The following is a 19,130-nucleotide window of genomic DNA, read 5'->3' on the forward strand; positions in this document are numbered from 1 at the left end:
TTGGAGATTATTACATACAACCTACATGCCCCTGTGCCCTACATACAGCCTACACGCACCTGTGCCCTACATACACCCTACACGCACCTGTGCCCTACATACACCCTACACGCACCTGTGCCCTACATACACCATACATGCCCTGTGCCCTACATACACCCTATGCGCACCTGTGCCCTACATACACCTGTGCCCTACATACACCCTACACGCACCTGTGCCCTACATACACCCTACATGCACCTGTGCCCTACATACACCCTACACGCACCTGTGCCCTACATACACCCTACACGCACCTGTGCCCTACATACACCCTACACGCACCTGTGCCCTACATACACCATACATGCCCTGTGCCCTACATACACCCTATGCGCACCTGTGCCCTACATACACCCTACGCGCACCTGTGCCCTACATGCACCATACACGCACCTGTGCCCTACATACACCCTACACGCACCTGTGCCCTACATACACCCTACGCACCTGTGCCCTACATACACCATACATGCCCTGTGCCCTACATACAAACACCTGTGCCCTACATACACCATACATGCCCTGTGCCCTACATACACCCTACACGCACCTGTGCCCTATATAGTCAGAGCCTCCTCACCTCCTGCCCTCCAGGGTCACTAGTACCAGCCTCCTGTGCCTGCACTTTGCTCCGCTTGCTTCTCGTCACCATAGTAACCAAAAACAGGAAGAGTCTGGAGGAAACAGCCCCGGAATAGAACAGGGCTGCGCGCTATACCGCTTTTTCTTTCCTATATACCGCTGCCACTTACGAGTGTGGGGTCAGTAGCTGAGGCATTGTGGAGTATACGGTTGGAGATTATTACATACACCCTACATGCCCCTGTGCCCTACATACAGCCTACACGCACCTGTGCCCTACATACACCCTACACGCACCTGTGCCCTACATACACCCTACACGCACCTGTGCCCTACATACACCCTACATGCACCTGTGCCCTACATACAGCCTACATGCACCTGTGCCCTACATACACCCTACATGCACCTGTGCCCTACATACACCCTACATGTACCAGTGCCCTACATACACCCTACATGTACCAGTGCCCTACATACACCCTACATGCACCTGTGCCCTACATACACCCTACATGTACCAGTGCCCTACATACACCCTACATGTACCAGTGCCCTACATACACCCTACACTCACCTGTGCCCTACATACACGCACCTGTGCCCTACATACTCCATACATGCCCTGTGCCCTACATACACCCTACGCGCACCTGTGTCCTACATGCACCATACACGCACCTGTGCCCTACATACACCCTACACGCACCTGTGCCCTACATACACCCTACACGCACCTGTGCCCTACATACACGCACCTGTGCCCTACATACACCATACATGCCCTGTGCCCTACATACACCCTACGAGCACCTGTGTCCTACATGCACCCTACACGCACCTGTGCCCTACATACACCATACACGCACCTGTGCCCTACATACACCCTACACGCACCTGTGCCCTACATACACCATACATGCCCTGTGCCCTACATACACCCTATGCGCACCTGTGCCCTACATACACCTGTGCCCTACATACACCCTACACGCACCTGTGCCCTACATACACCCTACACGCACCTGTGCCCTACATACACCCTACACGCACCTGTGCCCTACATACACGCACCTGTGCCCTACATACACCATACATGCCCTGTGCCCTACATACACCCTACGCGCACCTGTGTCCTACATGCACCATACACGCACCTGTGCCCTACATACACCCTACACGCACCTGTGCCCTACATACACCCTACACGCACCTGTGCCCTACATACACCCTACGCGCACCTGTGCCCTACATACACCCTATGCGCACCTTTGCCCTACATACACCTGTGCCCTACATACACCATACATGCCCTGTGCCCTACATACACCATACATGCCCTGTGCCCTACATACACCCTACACGCACCTGTGCCCTACATACACCCTACACGCACCTGTGCCCTACATACACACACCTGTGCCCTACATACACCATACATGCCCTGTGCCCTACATACACCCTACGCGCACCTGTGTCCTACATGCACCATACACGCACCTGTGCCCTACATACACCCTACACGCACCTGTGCCCTACATACACCCTACACGCACCTGTGCCCTACATACACCCTATGCGCACCTTTGCCCTACATACACCTGTGCCCTACATACACCATACATGCCCTGTGCCCTACATACACCATACATGCCCTGTGCCCTACATACACCCTACACGCACCTGTGCCCTACATACACCCTACACGCACCTGTGCCCTACATACACACACCTGTGCCCTACATACACCATACATGCCCTGTGCCCTACATACACCGTACACGCACCTGTGCCCTACATACACCATACATGCCCTGTGCCCTACATACACCCTACACGCACCTGTGCCCTATATAGATAGTCAGAGCCTCCTCACCTCCTGCCCTCCAGGGTCACTAGTACCAGCCTCCTGTGCCTGCACTTTGCTCCGCTTGCTTCTCGTCACCATAGTAACCAAAAACAGGAAGAGTCTGGAGGAAACAGCCCCGGAATAGAACAGGGCTGCGCGCTATACCGCTTTTTCTTTCCTATATACCGCTGCCACTTACGAGTGTGGGGTCAGTAGCTGAGGCATTGTGGAGTATACGGTTGGAGATTATTACATACACCCTACATGCCCCTGTGCCCTACATACAGCCTACACGCACCTGTGCCCTACATACACCCTACACGCACCTGTGCCCTACATACACACACCTGTGCCCTACATACACCATACATGCCCTGTGCCCTACATACACCCTACGCGCACCTGTGTCCTACATGCACCATACACGCACCTGTGCCCTACATACACCCTACACGCACCTGTGCCCTACATACACCCTACACGCACCTGTGCCCTACATACACCCTATGCGCACCTTTGCCCTACATACACCTGTGCCCTACATACACCATACATGCCCTGTGCCCTACATACACCATACATGCCCTGTGCCCTACATACACCCTACACGCACCTGTGCCCTACATACACCCTACACGCACCTGTGCCCTACATACACACACCTGTGCCCTACATACACCATACATGCCCTGTGCCCTACATACACCGTACACGCACCTGTGCCCTACATACACCATACATGCCCTGTGCCCTACATACACCCTACACGCACCTGTGCCCTATATAGATAGTCAGAGCCTCCTCACCTCCTGCCCTCCAGGGTCACTAGTACCAGCCTCCTGTGCCTGCACTTTGCTCCGCTTGCTTCTCGTCACCATAGTAACCAAAAACAGGAAGAGTCTGGAGGAAACAGCCCCGGAATAGAACAGGGCTGCGTGCTATACCGCTTTTTCTTTCCTATATACCGCTGCCACTTACGAGTGTGGGGTCAGTAGCTGAGGCATTGGGGAGTATACGGTTGGAGATTATGTCGCGGATTCCCTGGTTAGGGACTGTGAGAGGACGGAACATTCCTTCTGCGTACGGTAGTTTCCGGCGGAGCAGAAAGCAGAAAGCTCAGTCACGTGAGCAGTCACTTGTCAGTCACTTGCTGGCGGCGCTGCAGTGAGTAGTGGCCGGCAGCAATGAGCAGGTGGTAGAAGGAGACGCTGCCGGAGCCCGAGCAGCGCTGTGTGGCATGAGGTGGGTGTCAGGTCCGGAGCCGGAGATTTCAGGTTACAGATGATGTTTTGTTGACAATTGTGTAAAACCTATAGTGGGAGGATTAGCTATAAAGCCTCTGTCTGTCCCCATTTAAGGGCACACTGGGGGTATTACTGGGATACAGCAATGGCTTCTTACAGATTTATACCCAAGTCATTACATTCCTGCAGGCACCAGAGATGGGGGTGGACGGGGTCCGGCTGGGGGTGGACGGGGTCCGGCTGGGCTCCCCTTTGTGTTCGGCCCTTCTCACCTGCTATTCACCCATGCTCCGTGTTCGCCCCATGATGTGGGCACTGGCCGCCGTCTTCCTAAACTCAACAACGTCATATAAACCTCGGAAGCTGATGAGTTTGGGGCAGGAGGGCCGGTTCTGGCCCCACACCACGGGGCGTACTCGGATTGTCCATGTCAGAAGTGTGAACTGTCCCTAGGAAAAGTGTTTATGTTCTGTTCTACCATCAGGAATATAGTCCTCAGGAGGGGACGGATCTGTCACATGATCAGCACCACTTGGCTCCAACACCCCATTGACTATTTATGGGGGTCCTTCATGTTTCTTTCAAGGTGTCTTTTATATGAAAAAAGGTACCAGCATGCAGTGCAAAACAATTTTTTTCCAGTAAAAACTGAAATTGGACAGACCCTAATATAGTTAAAGGTGTCTTTTTAAGGCTTTTGATGTCCATCATCTGACAGATCCATGCTTTACACGCTCCGCCTGAAGTTCGCTTTTTGTATTTCTAGAACATACAAAAAAAAAAAAATCACAGTTCTCTAACACACATGGGAGCCTCGCCTTAGCTGCATAAGAAGAAGCCAATTTCTTATTGCATCAATGCATCTAAAATAGCAAATGAAGCTGCTCCTCAAACAGTGCTCATAAAAATCTTCTACCTTTCTGTATCTACAGCAGCGTTGCAGACCTATGAGTAGGTTAGATATTAAAGACAGCCCCCTGCAGTCGTATTCTCTATTACCTAGCACCTAAATCTTGTAAACAGGTTGTCCTTTTTCAAGGAAATGAGCCCCAGGATTGTATTGCTTCACAATAACAATTACAGACACACTGAGGTCCCTGCTGTTCCAGCGCCTCCTCCCCAGTGCACCACAGAGTTCTTTGCTGATAGGATTGCAGCGGTGTTGACCTGTCTACAGCTTGCTGGTTAGTAAGCACATGGTTAAGTGCAGTTTAGCCATTAAAGGGGCTTTCCATGATTTCGTAGCAATTAAAACTAGGGATTACTATAAAATAAAGACATGGCCATTATGTACCAGTTGAATCCACTGCTGTCCAGCAGTAATGATGACCCATGACCGCATCAGGGAATACTTGTTCTGGCCGATGATTGTTTGCATGTGCGACTCGTGAGTATGACCTTGAAATTCCAATACCTCCTTTGGCAATCAGAGTGGTGGAGGAATCATCTGTTCAATAATGTTTCTTTCATTGTCCACTGTTTTAAAACATTGGGCCCGCCGTGGTGGGTCAAAAAAAAAATCAATACTCCACTACTGAACCATCCCCGTTCTTCCATAAACCTCTCATCCATCAGATTTCTGAGTGCTTCTACTGACAGGGAGAGCATCACATGACTATTGCAGCCAATCAGAGTCCATGATTGTCTGTAGCCTTCACATTTTGTCCTAGTCAGAAGAAGTTCTTAGTTCCCGGTCTGATTGAAAACATCGACTGCGGGCGATCAAAGATATTGATTGGGTGCATGTGGTCAGGTGATTCCCTGTGTCAGAAGAACCAGTCAACAGATGTGCAGAGGACACTGTACATATGAGCAACATCAGATTGACTACTGAAGTTTCCAGTGAGCACTGTTGGGGCCATAATTGGGAAGTGGAAAGAACATCATTTCACCATAAACTGGCCATGGCCACAAGATTTCATTCAGAGTGAAAAGAATTATCAGAAGAGTTGTCCAAGAGCCAAGGATCACTTGTGGAGAGCTACAGAGAGAACCTGGAATCAGCAGGTACAATTGTTTCAAGGAAAACTATAACTAATGCACTCAACCTCCATGGCCTGTATGCACGCTCACCACACAAGACTCCACTGCTGAACAAAAAGTATGTTCAAACACATTTACAGTTTACTTAACAATATTTAGACAAGCCTGTGAAAAACTGGGAGAATATTGTCTGGTCAGATGAAACCAAAATTGAACTATTTGGATGCCATATTACACACCACATTTAGATGCCAAAAACACCAGAACAACGGTAAAATTTGAAGATGGGAACATCATGGTGAGGGGCTGTTTTTCAGCATATGGAACTTTTCAAACTTCATATAATTGAAGGAAGAATGAATGGACAAATGTACCAAGACATTCTTGATAAAAAATCTGCTGCCATCTACCAGGATCATGAAGATGAAACAAGGGTGGACATTTCAGCAAGACAATGATCCCAAACACACAGCCAAGGAATCTCTCAATTGGTTTCGGAGAAAGAAGAAAATATAGCTGCTAGTATGGCCCAGCCAATCACCTGAGCTGAATCCAATGGAAAATTTATGGAAGGAACTAAAGCTCAGAGTTCAAATCCTGAAGCTTCAGTGGACTCGTATCAAGAGTGTTTGTATTGAAAAATGGGCCAAAATCAGACCTGAGCAATGCATGCGACTAGTTTCTCTATACAGGAGGCGTCTTGAAGCTGTCATCAGCAACAGAGGCTTTTGTACAAAATATTCAGTTTCAGTACCACACGGATCAATTTAGAATATGTATTAAACTAGTGGACAATGCCTTTAAAAAAAGAAAAGTATTCTACAATCCTGCACTTTGTAAAGTCCTTTTATTAAGCTATTTTAAACATTTAGCTGCTCCTAAATGCAGTCCACTTGTAGGTTCTATTTTATGATGTGTAAAAGAATATCTTCAGCATTTTGTACCAGTAAGGAATGCATTGTATTCTATATTTTTTTTTCTTGCTGTAAGAATTTTTATTTACATGTGTTGTGATTTATATCCATATTCTAAATACCCATGATGTGGGAAAAGTATCATTTTTAATAATTTGCCAACAGTCTTTCTTTCAGAGGCAGCTCTGCATGTCACTAATGATGGAGTCATTTGTGAAGTTCACAAACCAAAGTCAGGGAAGAGACCGACTTTTCAGGTACTTTTTCTAACTTGATCATCCCTATAGTAACCAATGCACCCTGCGATACGTTTAGTTTTAGTTCCTAAGATTTCACCCCATAGTGTAAGAGAAGAGCCAGGAATCCCCATTCTATTCCTTCATAAAACCTCCATCACACTCATTTTTTTCCATTTCAGAGCTACTCAGTATGCATGCATGTTGCTTAGTTATGTTTTAGAGCATAAGGCTGGCAGAGAGAAAGTGGTAAAGAAGCTCAAACGAGTGGAATCTAACATGAGTTCTGGCCGTAAATGTAAGTACTAGAATTGGCTGTCTCTAGTAGCGGTTTCTTCCCATCATCCACTAATTATTTCCCTGCTATTTACTCGTCTGTCTACTTCTTGTGTCCCCTTTCATTGTCCAATCTACCTAATACATTCATTTGCTAAACTAATGTCATGAAGAGTATAGTATATATATTATGAGCTAGAACAAGATACGCAATAAATTAAGTGGTTACAAATACAAATCTGAAGCCATATTACAGCTTGGGAGAACATATACATGGACCCGAGAAATATAAAGGACTCTCCAGCTACATAAGACATCAGGACTCAGAGACCCAGGCCATGAGCAAAACCCCCGAGGAGTGCCGGTATCAGGTCCACAACACTTCAGTCTGAGATGTGGAAATTAAAAAACAGGATACAAACAGTCATGGCCGAAAGTGTTTGCGTTCTTGAAATTGTTCGAGAAAATGAAGTATTTCTCCCAGAATATTATTGCAATTACACATGTTTTGTTATACACATGTTTATTTCCTTTGTGTGTATTGGAACAACACAAAATACAGAGGGGGGAAAACAAGGCAAATTGAACATAATTTCACATTAAACCCCCAAAATGGGCCACACAAAAATGTTGGCACCCTTCCAAAATTGTGGGTGAACAACTTTGTTTCAAGCATGTCATGCTCGTTCAAACTTACCTGTGGCAAGTAACAGGTGTGGGCAATATGAAAATCACACCTGAAACCAGATAAAAAGGGGAGAAATTGACTTAATCTTTGCAATGTGTGTCTGTGTGTACTACACTAAGCATGGAGAAGAGAACTGTCTCAGGACTTGAGAACCAAAATTGATGAACAGTATCAACAAACTTTAAAAGGCATCTGTTAACAGGATTGTGCTCAGTAAACTACATACACTGTCAGGTGGACAACATTACACTGATCAAAATGATACCTTGGTTGATGAAATCCACCCTGTGGTTGTCGTGTAATGTTTACTTTCAGTTTGGAGATAATGATATGCTCGTGCTTTTGGGGCGGCCTGTGGGGGGCGCTCTATCTGGTGCTCTGCCCACATGTTCATCTGTATGCTCTTATGACAGCTCAGTGATCGTTCACTGACCTGCCTCCTATTTTACATAATGCACCTAGTAGTGCGGGGCTAGGTAAAATAGGAGGCAGGTCAGTGAAGGCTCAGTGAGCTGTCATGAGAGCATAAAGATAAATATGTAAGAAGAGCACCAGATAGAGCACCCCCTACAGGTCGCCCCAAAGAATGAGCATATCATTATCTCCAAACTGAAAGGAAAGATTACACAAGAACCACAGAACAGTTTTCATCAACCTAGGTATCATTTTAATCAGTGTAATGTCTCCCACCTGACAGTGTATGTAGTTTACTGAGCACAATCCTGCTGACAGGTGCGCTTTAAGGTCACAAGTCCATCTCTAAAGATCTTGATGTTCCTTTGTCCACGGTGCACAACATAATCAAGAAGCTGACCACCCATGGCACTGGGTGCCTTGACTGTGTGCAAGGCATCGTGAAATCTGAAGATTACCAAAGTATTTTGGGTCGCAATGTAGTGCCAGTGTCAGAAATCTGGGTTTGCCTCCTATGACATGGGTCTTCCAGCAGGACAATAACCCCAAATATACTTCAAGAAGCACCCAGAAATGGATGGAAACAAAATGCTGAAGAGTTCTGAAGTATCCAGCAATGAGTCCGGATCTAAATCCCATTGATCACCCATGGAGAGATCTTAAAATTGCTGTTGGGAGAGGGCGCCTTCAAATATGAGAGACCTGGAGCAGTTTGCACAAGAGTGGACCAAAATTCCAGTTGAGAGGTGTAAGAAGCCTGTTGATGGTTATAGGAAGTCATTGATTGCAGTTATTTATTCCAAAGGGTGTGCAACCAAATATTAAGTTCAGGGTGACAACAATTTTGTCCAGGCTATTTTTGGGGTTTTATATGAAATTATGTCCAATTTGCCGTTTTTGTTTTTGTTTTTTTTTGGGGGGGGGGGGGGGGGGGGTGGTGTTCCAATGCACACAAAGGAAATAAATGTGTATAGCAAAACATGTGTAATTGCAGTAATTTTCTGGGAGAAATACTTCATTTTCTGCAACAATTTCAAAGATGCCAACACTTTTGGCCATGACTGTATAACAGAAAAGGAACATAACAAGAACGACATTTAACTACTGTGATACTTGAGGGTCAAGGGTTAGGAGATTATCCACCCAAAGACCCCAGACAGTTTGAAATTTAGTTGGGCATCCCCTATTCTGAAAGATGATTTTGAAGATGTACCTTTAATTTTGAAACACATTAAAGGTGATGTACAATTAAAAATTATATTGTTTTCAATGTCACCAATAATTGTCCAGACCTTCTCTAATCTTTTTAGTTTTGTTTTTTGTTTTTTTTTGTAAACTTTCCATCTTTTACATTTTTAGTCCAATCCTTCGCGTCTAACCTATGCTTGCATGCAGAAGTAAAAATACTGCATTAGTTCCAGCTCCATAAAACCCCTGTGATCAACAATGTCAGGGGATGCATCCTAATAACCATAACTTCCCCCTGCAGTCTCTGCTGCAGGGAAAATAGTAATTCATGGCAGATGGCCATCCATGTAATGCATGGACAGGTCAGAACATAATTCAGTGGCTTCCCATTGTGGCTCAATAGGTGACATCGACATGATGCCCTTGCTGATAAGGTCAGGATCCTGTTTCAGGGACATTCACCATTTCAGAAGGGGCATTGTAAGTTCTTGTTGTTTTTGTAGGAGAAACGGACATTGATAAGCAGAGAATAATATTGGGATCAGCTCTAGGTTTCCTATATTAGAATATGCTTGGTGATAATGTGGTTGATATTTGTCACAGTGGTGATCTGACAGATGTATAATCAACTATTTCTTGTCTTTTAGTGTTTCGGCTGGGTAACATAGTGCATGCCATTGAAGCTTCAAAAGCCTCGATCCAGCTGCCAGATGCCGTTCTGTGCTACTGCCTTACTGCTGCCAATCTGAACCGCATTCTGTATTTTACCTGTGACACTGTCCTGTGGGTAAGAAGTGTGGATCTAGTTTCTGACCTCAACAAAGAGAAGTGGCAGCATCGGGCCAGCCAGTGTTATTTCTATTCTCTCCTCTTTCATCTAGCCAGGGATTTGTATGTAATAATAAACTGCATAGAGAACGAGAGGAAATGTGGACGACGCGGGGCTGATCATGAGAATGGTCCTGCTCTGAATTCAAGCAATACTTCACTGAAAAGCCCTGAGAACTTCTTACTTTTCCTCTGCTTGAGTTTAAAGAAGCACTCTCCCGTCTTATTAGACACAATCAAAAATGTGTGTGATCTTTTTAGTCCTCTTGATCGTTTAGGATTTTACAAAACCAATCCTGGATTCATTGGCATTTGTGGCCTGATATCCTCAATTGTGGGTATTTTGACCATAGCAAATCCCCAATTAAGGTTAAAAAACTGATAGGAGGAAATAGCTCATCACAATGTGAGATTTCTTTGGCTGCTAGTTGGTAAAATGATACTTTTAGCTATGTATAATGAACACTAATGCTGGTTTTAGTGCAGAAAAGCTGTCTACTCAAGCAGACCGTAGACATAATGATTTCTCGTGCACTGCATATAGTATATTATAATTATTTTTTTATAGGGTGCCAAAATATTCTACAGCACTTTACACTCAGGGGAAACTGAACTTTAATATGGACTGTTCAAAAAAATAAGTGAAGAAACGACCCCCGCCATCGGTTGCAGAGTGCTAATTTTGTGGATGGACATGTATTTTGTACATACATTTGGGTTGTAATGGCAATAGCAAAGTTAAATGTGGAGCAGAGTTGGGTGAAGATGGATAACACGATCAGTTCTACTTGTCATTGGCCATGTTTATTGCTGCAGTACACATTTCCAACATGCACCTTTAAAGTTGCATTTTCTAGACACCCTTAAAGTGTACCTGTCATTTTTGTAAAATCTTTAACACGTCATTGCGATCAGGAATGAGCAGACCCGTGGATGTTCGGGTTCTACCGAACTTTAGTCCAAAGTTCAGTTTGGGTTCTAGATCTCTACCCGAACTTGAACCAGCACCCCATAGAAGTCAGTGGGATCCGAACTTTGGTGCTGTAAAATGGTTGTAAGAGCTAGGGGGCTTCCAAAGGAAGCAGAGTAACCCCACAGAACATGTATCTCCCTCTCCCAAACTCTAAAATGGACTTCCGGGGGAAGTCCGTGTTCGGAATTCAGCACTGGACCCTGGTTGTCCGGTATGAACCCCAAACTTTACAGTTCGAGTTCGTTCATCTCTAATTGCCATCATGTAGAAAATCAATGAGCTCTTATACTGCTCATTTGTCTCTTTGGAGAGCCAAGGAAAAATGAAGGGGCACTCCTCTTCTGCCTCCGTCTGCAATCTTCCCTTTGTCTCAGCACCCAGGTCGCCTATGCTTTAACCCATTTCCACTCCATGACGTACTGTTAATTTTTTTTAACAATTTTAAAAAAAAATGAAGCCATTAAAATAAAAAGAATACACAAGTTTGGCATTGTCCTAATTGTGCAAGTGAATACTGGTTGTTTTTTTTCACCATTTCACTTCACGTTGAATTTTGTTTGTCTGTTTTTCAGTATATTGTATGGAAAAACTAATGGTGGTGTTTGAAATTACAATCCGTTCTGCAAAGAGAACAAACCCCTATGCCTGTCAATGGAAAAATAAAGTAGATTATGGGAAGAAGTGTAGATAAAAATAAAAAAAAAAGGTAAATTGGCAGTGTCCTCATGGGATCTAAATTTCTGATTTGTTCTATGACATGTTTTCTGAAATGACAGCTACACTTTACAGCAGGTGTATTTATAGACTATGCATCTCTTCTATTTGCAAAAAGGCCAAATACTGTGCTGTTTGGCTAATGGGATTTATTAAAGAATATAACAGACTTTACTGGAGTCCGGTGTAATCCTAAGGGAAGCGCTTCCCCACCCTACAGCTGGCACCGTAGCCCATGAATTACTGTAAGACGGATGGGGCAATGCTTCCTTTATAAAGACACCAGACTTGGGGCCCCGGCATACAGATATATTATGGCTCTGTACAACCTCCAGGATAAATGGAGGCGTAATATGCCCCTTGTAGACTTGTACGAAGCCCTGCTGTACCCCCTGTATAGATTTTGTTTTACTGTGTTTTGGAGGTATTTTTCTCTAGATGAGAACTGGGAATAAAAGGTTGGGATTAAGGAGTAAAATGGCCATAACATAATTGGTAGGAAAATGTAATCCTGCTTTGTGAAGAGAGCTGTGTAATGACACGTACTTGGCAGTCAGACAAGTCTTGAGTAAGCATAACATACTGATTGTCTATGAAAACTCCACAATCAAAAATATACAGAATTGATGGCTCATTTAAAAAAATATGGTGAAAAGCCATTCTCTGAACACGCCCTCACAAGACAAGGGGCACTTCTTCAAGTTGTAGAAAAAAAAGATGTAAAGACTAAACTACACTGCTCAAAAAAATAAAGGGAACACTCAAATAACACATCCTAGATCTGAATGAATGAAATATTCTCATTGAATACTTTGTTCTGTACAAAGTTGAACGTGCTGACAACAAAATCACACAAAAATCATCAATGGAAATCAAATTTATTAACCAATGGAGGCCTGGATTTGGAGTCACCCCCAAAATTAAAGTGGAAAAACACTACAGGCTGATCCAACTTTGATGTAATGTCCTTAAAACAAGTCAAAATGAGGCTCAGTATTGTGTGTGTCCTCCACGTGCCTGTATGACCTCCCTACAATGCCTGGGCATGCTCCTGATGAGGTTGCGGATGGTCTCCTGTGGGATCTTCTCCCAGACCTGAACTAAAGCGCCCGCCAACTCCTGGACAGTCTGTGGTGCAGCGTGACGTTGGTGGATGGAGCGAGACATGATGTCCCAGATGTGCTCAGTCGGATTTAGGTCTGGGGAATGGGTGGGCCAGTCCATAGCTTCAATGCCTTCATCTTGCAGGAACTGCTGACACACTCCAGCCACATGAGGTCTGGCATTGTCTTGCATTAGGAGGAACCCAGGGACAACCGCACCAGCATGTGGTCTCACAAGGGGTCTGAGGATCTCATCTCAGTACCTAATGGCAGTCAGACTACCTCTGGCAAGCACATGGAGGGCTGTGCGGCCCTCCAAATAAATGCCACCCCACACCATTACTGACCCACTGCCAAACCGGTCATGTTGAAGGCAGCAGATCGCTCTTCACTGCGTCTCCAGACTGTCACGTCTGTCACATGTGCCTAGTGTGAACCTGCTTTCATCTGTGAAGAGCACAGGGCGCCAGAGGCGACTTTGCCAATCCTGGTGTTCTGTGGCAAATGCAAAGCGTCCTGCACGGTGTTGGGCTGTGAGTGCAACCCCCATCTGTGGACATCAGGCCCTCATACCACCCTCATGGAGTCGGTTTCTAATCGTTTGTGCAGACACATGCACATTTGTGGCCTGCTGGAGGTCATTTTGCAGGGCTCTGGCAGTGCTCCTCCTGTTTCTCCTTGCACAAAGGCGAAGGTAGTGGTCCTGCTGCTGGGTTGTTGGCCCCCTCCACGTCTCCTGGTGTACTGGCCTGTCTCCTGGTAGCGCCTCCAGGCTCTGAATACTACGCTGACAGACACAGCAAACCTTCTTGCCACAGCTCGCATTGATGTGCCATCCTGGATGAGCTGCACTACCTGAGCAACTTCTTTGAGTTGTAGAGTCCATCTCATGCTACCACGAGTGTGAAAGCACAACCAACATTCAAAAGTGACCAAAACATCAGCCACAAAGCGTTGGTACTGAGATGTGGTCTGTGGTCCCCACCTGCACAACCACTCCTTTGTTGAGGGTGTCTTGATAATTGCCAATAATTTCCATCTATTGTCTATTACATTTGCACAACAGCATGTGAAATTGATTGTCAATCAGTGTTGCTTCCTAAGTGGACAGTTTGATTTCACAGAAGTTTGATTTACTTGGAGTTATATTCTGTTATTTAAGTGTTCTCTTTATTTTTTTTGAGCAGTGTACATCAAGAGTTCTCCACAGTAGTACAGTCTATGACTTAAAGAAAAGCTCATGTGATTTTATTTATTTTTTTACATACTATAAAGTAACATTATCACTTTTCCTCGTGTGTAGTAGATTCACGTCACACGTTGGGTGCAAGTGTATGGATCGGGCTCAGGAGCTGAGCCCGCACAATAGCCGGTTTATGACGACTGTATAATCCTGCTGGCATATGTATGTCACTGTAGCAATTGGTGCTAAGCTCCGATCAATCCCCTTAAATGCCTTGCAATTTCTGATAGCAGCATTAAGGTGCACAGCCCAAAAGGCACACTGTTCTGGTTGCCCATTATCCCTCGGGCTGCTATTGTGAGATGCTGATGAGTTGCCATGGTATAATACATATAAATTTAAATTTTTATAAATAAACAAAAATTCAAACTGCCCATCACTCCCCCATTCCACTATTAGAAACATAAAATAAACATTTGGCATTGCCACATTCATAAAAGTCCAATAAATCAAACTATTTAACTTTGTATAGTAAAAGCAAAAAAATTGAAACTCCTGATCGGTTTGGTTTTTTTTTTTTTTTTTTTTTTTTTTTTTCTTCTCCTCTTGACTGCTGCACCTTTTCCAAAAATGCAGTCAAAACAACCTATGTACCCCAAAATGGTATCAATTTAAACATCGGCTAACTACATAAATAACAACACTTTTTATTGTATAGGTAAACTGATGTTGTTTAAACTACAACTTGTCGCCCCCCCCACCCCCCCAAAAAAAGGCCTTTTACAGAAAAATGGAATTGTCTTTTAGGGAGAAGGGGACATCAGACTGGTCCAGTCTAAGCAGAAAAATAATGGCATCTCTGCACCATTCATAGCCCTTGCCGCATGACAGTATGTCCGTGAGATTCTATTACTCATCTCCTCCTGTTTTTAACCGGGTGTTACAGTGAAGAAAGTCTATGGTAAAGTCCTTGCAAGAGAAAAAAAGAAAGACAGGGAATCAGCCCACAGGTGATTCATCTATAGAACCATTCTTAGGGGATATTAAATAATCCTATGTCCCTCCTGTTTTCCCGGGTAATGTTATAGACATTTTTCAGGAGCAAAGGATTAGGGACATTGAGGCATTGATATAACTCGGACAATTTGACCTCTGGGGAAAAGGTAGCCCTTAAGAAAATCCAAAAGTGAGAGGATGTTGTTATTATTAGAGAAGCCGACAAGAGGGGGCAATCTTGTCCTTCTAATCAGGGAATACTACTTAGAAGAGGCCAACAGACAACTGGCAGACACCAGCACTTACACGAAATTAGTCGGTGATCCCACCATTAAATATAAAAAAGAACTACAGACTTTTTTGAGACGTCAAGTTGTTAGCAGTGCCCTCGAAAAAGAAAGCCGAGAAATTGTTCCCACAGAGGCCCCGCTGGTATTTTATACCAAAGATCCAGAAATCGATGCATGTTCCCCCTGAATGTCCCATAGCCTCGGGGATAGGTGCTCTAACAGAACCTTTATCCCAATATATGGACTAGCTTCTCAGACCTTAGCTATATAATGTTCCCTCCTACATTAAAGACACCAGTGCTTTCCTGGCTGCCCTTAAAGATTTCTCTTGTCAGGAAGGTTTTGCTCTGGTGTCTATTGATGTGGAGAGCCTGTATACAAGGATCCCACAAGGGGAGGGTGTAGTAGCAATTAAAGCCATTTTGGTCAACACGGACAAAGGGGCCGATACTATTAATTTCATTTGTGAAGAGGTAAATTTCATATTGACACACAATGCTTTCCAATTCTCAGAGCAATGGTACAACCAGGGAACAGGGACAGCAATGAGGACTCCAGTAGCATGTACATTCGCTAATTTGTTTTTAGCAGCTCTTGAGGATAGATTTATATATATACCCCAAATAATCCCTAGTTCCTGTTCCTTAGATTTGTGGATGATGTTTTCATGATTTGGGCTTGATCACAAGGTCTTTTCCTTGAGTTTGTGAACTGAACATGAGATTTACGTCTACTTTTGGAGGGTCATCATTGGAATTTTTACACGTGAAAGTTTCAGTCATTGAAGGCTCTATTGTTACTGAGGTATATAGAAAACCATCCTCAACCAATTCCCTTGTACATTTTAATAGCACACATCCTCCTTACATAAAAAAAATCCTTGCCTTGTAGTCAGTTCCTTGGGCTCAGGAGGATTAATTCAAGTGAGATACGGTTTAGAGAACAATCCATGGATTTATTACAGAGATTTAGTCTGAGGGGTTGCCCCAAGTCCCTATTAGAGACCGCTTTCCACAGAGCGTGTGCTTTCTCTCATTCTAATATACTTAAAGGTTGTAATTAATGTAAGGATAGGATGCAAAAACGTTTTATTTTTAGTTTCAAATATAGTGGCATGGATAAACATATCAGATGGGCAATCCACAAAAATTAGCACATTCTAGAACAGGACAGTAGTTTAAAGCTCCTGTCTCACATAGCGAGATCGCTGCTGTGTCACGGTTTTGGTGACGCAGCAGCGACCTCACCAGCGATGTCGCTGTGTGTGACACTTTGCAACGATCAGGCCCCTGCTGTGATGTCGCTGATCGCTGAAAAGTGTCCTGGACCATTTTTTTGGTCGTTGCTCTCCCGCTGGTCAGCACACATCGCTGTGTGTGACCAGCGGGAGCAGCGATCAGGCTGGTAACCATGATAAACATCGGGTTACTAGGGGCACACGCACACCTAGTAACCCGATGTTTATCATGGTTACGAGCCTGCTAAAGTGAGCAGTAACCTCCCGCTCACCATAGCAGAGTGGTAACCATGATAAACAACGGGTTCCACGATGTCGCTGCTCCCCTGATCGTTGGTGAGCCTGCCTGTTTGACAGCTCACCAGCGACCACATAGCGACGCAGCAATGATCCCTGACAGGTCGTATCGTTGTCGGGATCGTTGCAGCGTCGCTAAGTGTGACGGGGCCTTATCTGAGATAGTAGCACGAGGTCCCCTTATATCCTGTAGAAGGGGTAAGAATCTGAAAGATGTGCTGGTGCACAACAGATTGAGAACCCCCACAAAAAATTGATTACCACTGAATAGTCCAGAAAGAAACCACAGATGTGGTAATTGTAATCCCTGTCATTTTCACATCACAGACAAAACCTTGAGAATAGGGGAATAGTACATGAGTTAATCACCTGGTGCATTAATTGCGTTGTCTATGTGGTATACATATGATAGGCAAGACAATTAGGCCATTATTTGTTCGTTTTCGGGAGCACTTTAATTCTATTGAGATGAAAAAAGGAGCACAAAGACTCATTTAGCATATTTGGCAGTTTCATGAAGGTAATCCAAATGTATTAAGATTTGCGTGCATTGAAAAGGTCCATTTGCTCACCCAGGGGGGAGATCTCCACAAATTACTCCTAAGGAGGAGACCAGGTGGACCCAGGCTCAGGGTGTTATTGTTTTAATGACAAGTTAGATAGGTCTGTTTTTTTATAGAATTATGTTAACAGATGTATTGTTTTTAATTTCATTGCAGGTAGTGATGCCTTTTTTTGCAGGTGATCTGAAAGCGGTCAGTCCTGGGGTTGATTAGTTTTGTATGGGTTAATGATCCCACAGCTGAGCGTTGGGTAGCTTTAAATAGCACCCACGTCATTTCTCCTGTAACACAGGAACCGTTGAAGCGCCGGAGCGAGAATTGGCCATCGTCCTAAGGGTATGTGCCCACGTAGCTTTGTACAAGCGTATATGCTGCGGAATTTCCGCAGCGTAAACGCTTGTGAAACGCTTGTTAATCCACCCCCCATGGTCCCCAATGAGAATCCGCAATTTCAATGCCCATGCTGCGCTCAAAAATCTGCAGCATGTCCATTAATTTTGCGGACAGGCATGCGGAATTGCCTTGTCAATGCAATAAAAAACGCAAGGCAATTCCGCATGTCCCAAACGCATCATAAACGCGCGAAAAACACTTGCAAAATTCCGCAAGCGTTTTTCCAGGAGAGGACATGCGGAAATGAAGCAGAAATTTTCTGCTTCATTTCTGCAACGTGGGCACATAGCCTAACAGTGTATCACATGCTTCCCTGCCTGTCTGTTTTTACTATGGATCAAGAAAAAGTGTTTTTTACATTTACCTGTGAGTCCTACTCCTTTTTTTTTTCTCTTGCAAGGACATCACACTGGTTCTGCACTTTTTTTGTGTAGAAGTATTGTTTCTTGATTCAGTCTGATCGCCCTTTGGGTTGTGAACATTTTCCTGTTTAAGGCTGGTTTTCTGTCCTTCTATTTGCTCTTTGCCTTCCTCTGGATCGTTCTGTAGGATGAATCATGGGTGATGAATGGGTGACAACTTTTACTTTAGTGAAACAATTTTTACAGATTTGGTACTTGTTTTAAAGAGAGACATTTTGTTTGTTTTTTTTAAACAGAGACTTTAATCCGAATCTGGTGCAGTATTCACGTGCCTGACGATTACACAGCAGCACTGAGTTCACGGCACCTGGTGATTTCTCCAGCAATCACTACACCATAACAAATCCTAGTGTAATAGAAGGTTTACAAAATACGGGAGCAGGTGCGAACAATTACATTACCATTGGGTTATCTTGTACAGATGCTGCCATATGACGTGTGCTGTATCTATAGAATCGCTGCTATACTCAGATTTCTATACTGCAGGTGTGATTTTTAGTTTTTAATTTAGTTTTTGAAATTAATATGGAAAGTAATTGATTATAGCCTTAAATATGTCAAGACTAATGACTTTATTGCTGTTGTTATTTATGTACTGCACTTCCTAATACTTTAAAACTGTAAAGATGACTTGTTTGTTAAGCAATAAAATACTCCGAACTTAAATAATACTAATAAGGAACATTTGTTTTCATTTTTGACTTCACACCTG

The 19,130-nt window shown here is 44.2% G+C and overlaps 2 protein-coding genes across 5 annotated transcripts in view; one reads left to right on the forward strand and one right to left on the reverse strand.

The window, feature by feature from the left end:
* The window catches only part of PEX11A (peroxisomal biogenesis factor 11 alpha), a 37,267-nt gene extending 18,193 nt beyond the window's left edge, over positions 1 to 19,074 (forward strand). The window contains exons 1-4 of one of the 3 annotated variants that reach the window (XM_073653247.1): positions 3,349 to 3,718; positions 6,783 to 6,874; positions 7,036 to 7,151; positions 10,067 to 19,074. In XM_073653247.1, coding sequence (XP_073509348.1) covers positions 6,807 to 6,874; positions 7,036 to 7,151; positions 10,067 to 10,629 — 747 coding nt within the window. In that variant the 5' untranslated portion in view covers positions 3,349 to 3,718; positions 6,783 to 6,806 and the 3' untranslated portion in view covers positions 10,630 to 19,074. Of the gene's footprint in view, positions 1 to 3,348; positions 3,719 to 6,782; positions 6,875 to 7,035; positions 7,152 to 10,066 lie in introns of those variants that run through there. The other 2 variants (XM_073653249.1, XM_073653248.1) reach the window with 2 other exon arrangements.
* WDR93 (WD repeat domain 93) overlaps positions 1 to 19,130 on the reverse strand; it is a 127,916-nt gene that overhangs the window by 59,680 nt on the left and 49,106 nt on the right. Inside the window, exon 1 of one of the 2 annotated variants that reach the window (XM_073653237.1) lies at positions 3,455 to 3,592. The exons of the other annotated variant lie outside the window; for it this stretch is intronic. The gene's annotated coding sequence lies outside the window, so the exon portion shown is untranslated. Of the gene's footprint in view, positions 1 to 3,454; positions 3,593 to 19,130 lie in introns of those variants that run through there. 2 annotated transcript variants of the gene reach the window in all.

The sequence above is a fragment of the Phyllobates terribilis genome, unplaced genomic scaffold (genome assembly GCF_046119375.1).
Source record: "Phyllobates terribilis strain yellow unplaced genomic scaffold, ASM4611937v1 Scaffold_11__3_contigs__length_659146591, whole genome shotgun sequence".
Taxonomy (NCBI): domain Eukaryota; kingdom Metazoa; phylum Chordata; class Amphibia; order Anura; family Dendrobatidae; genus Phyllobates; species Phyllobates terribilis.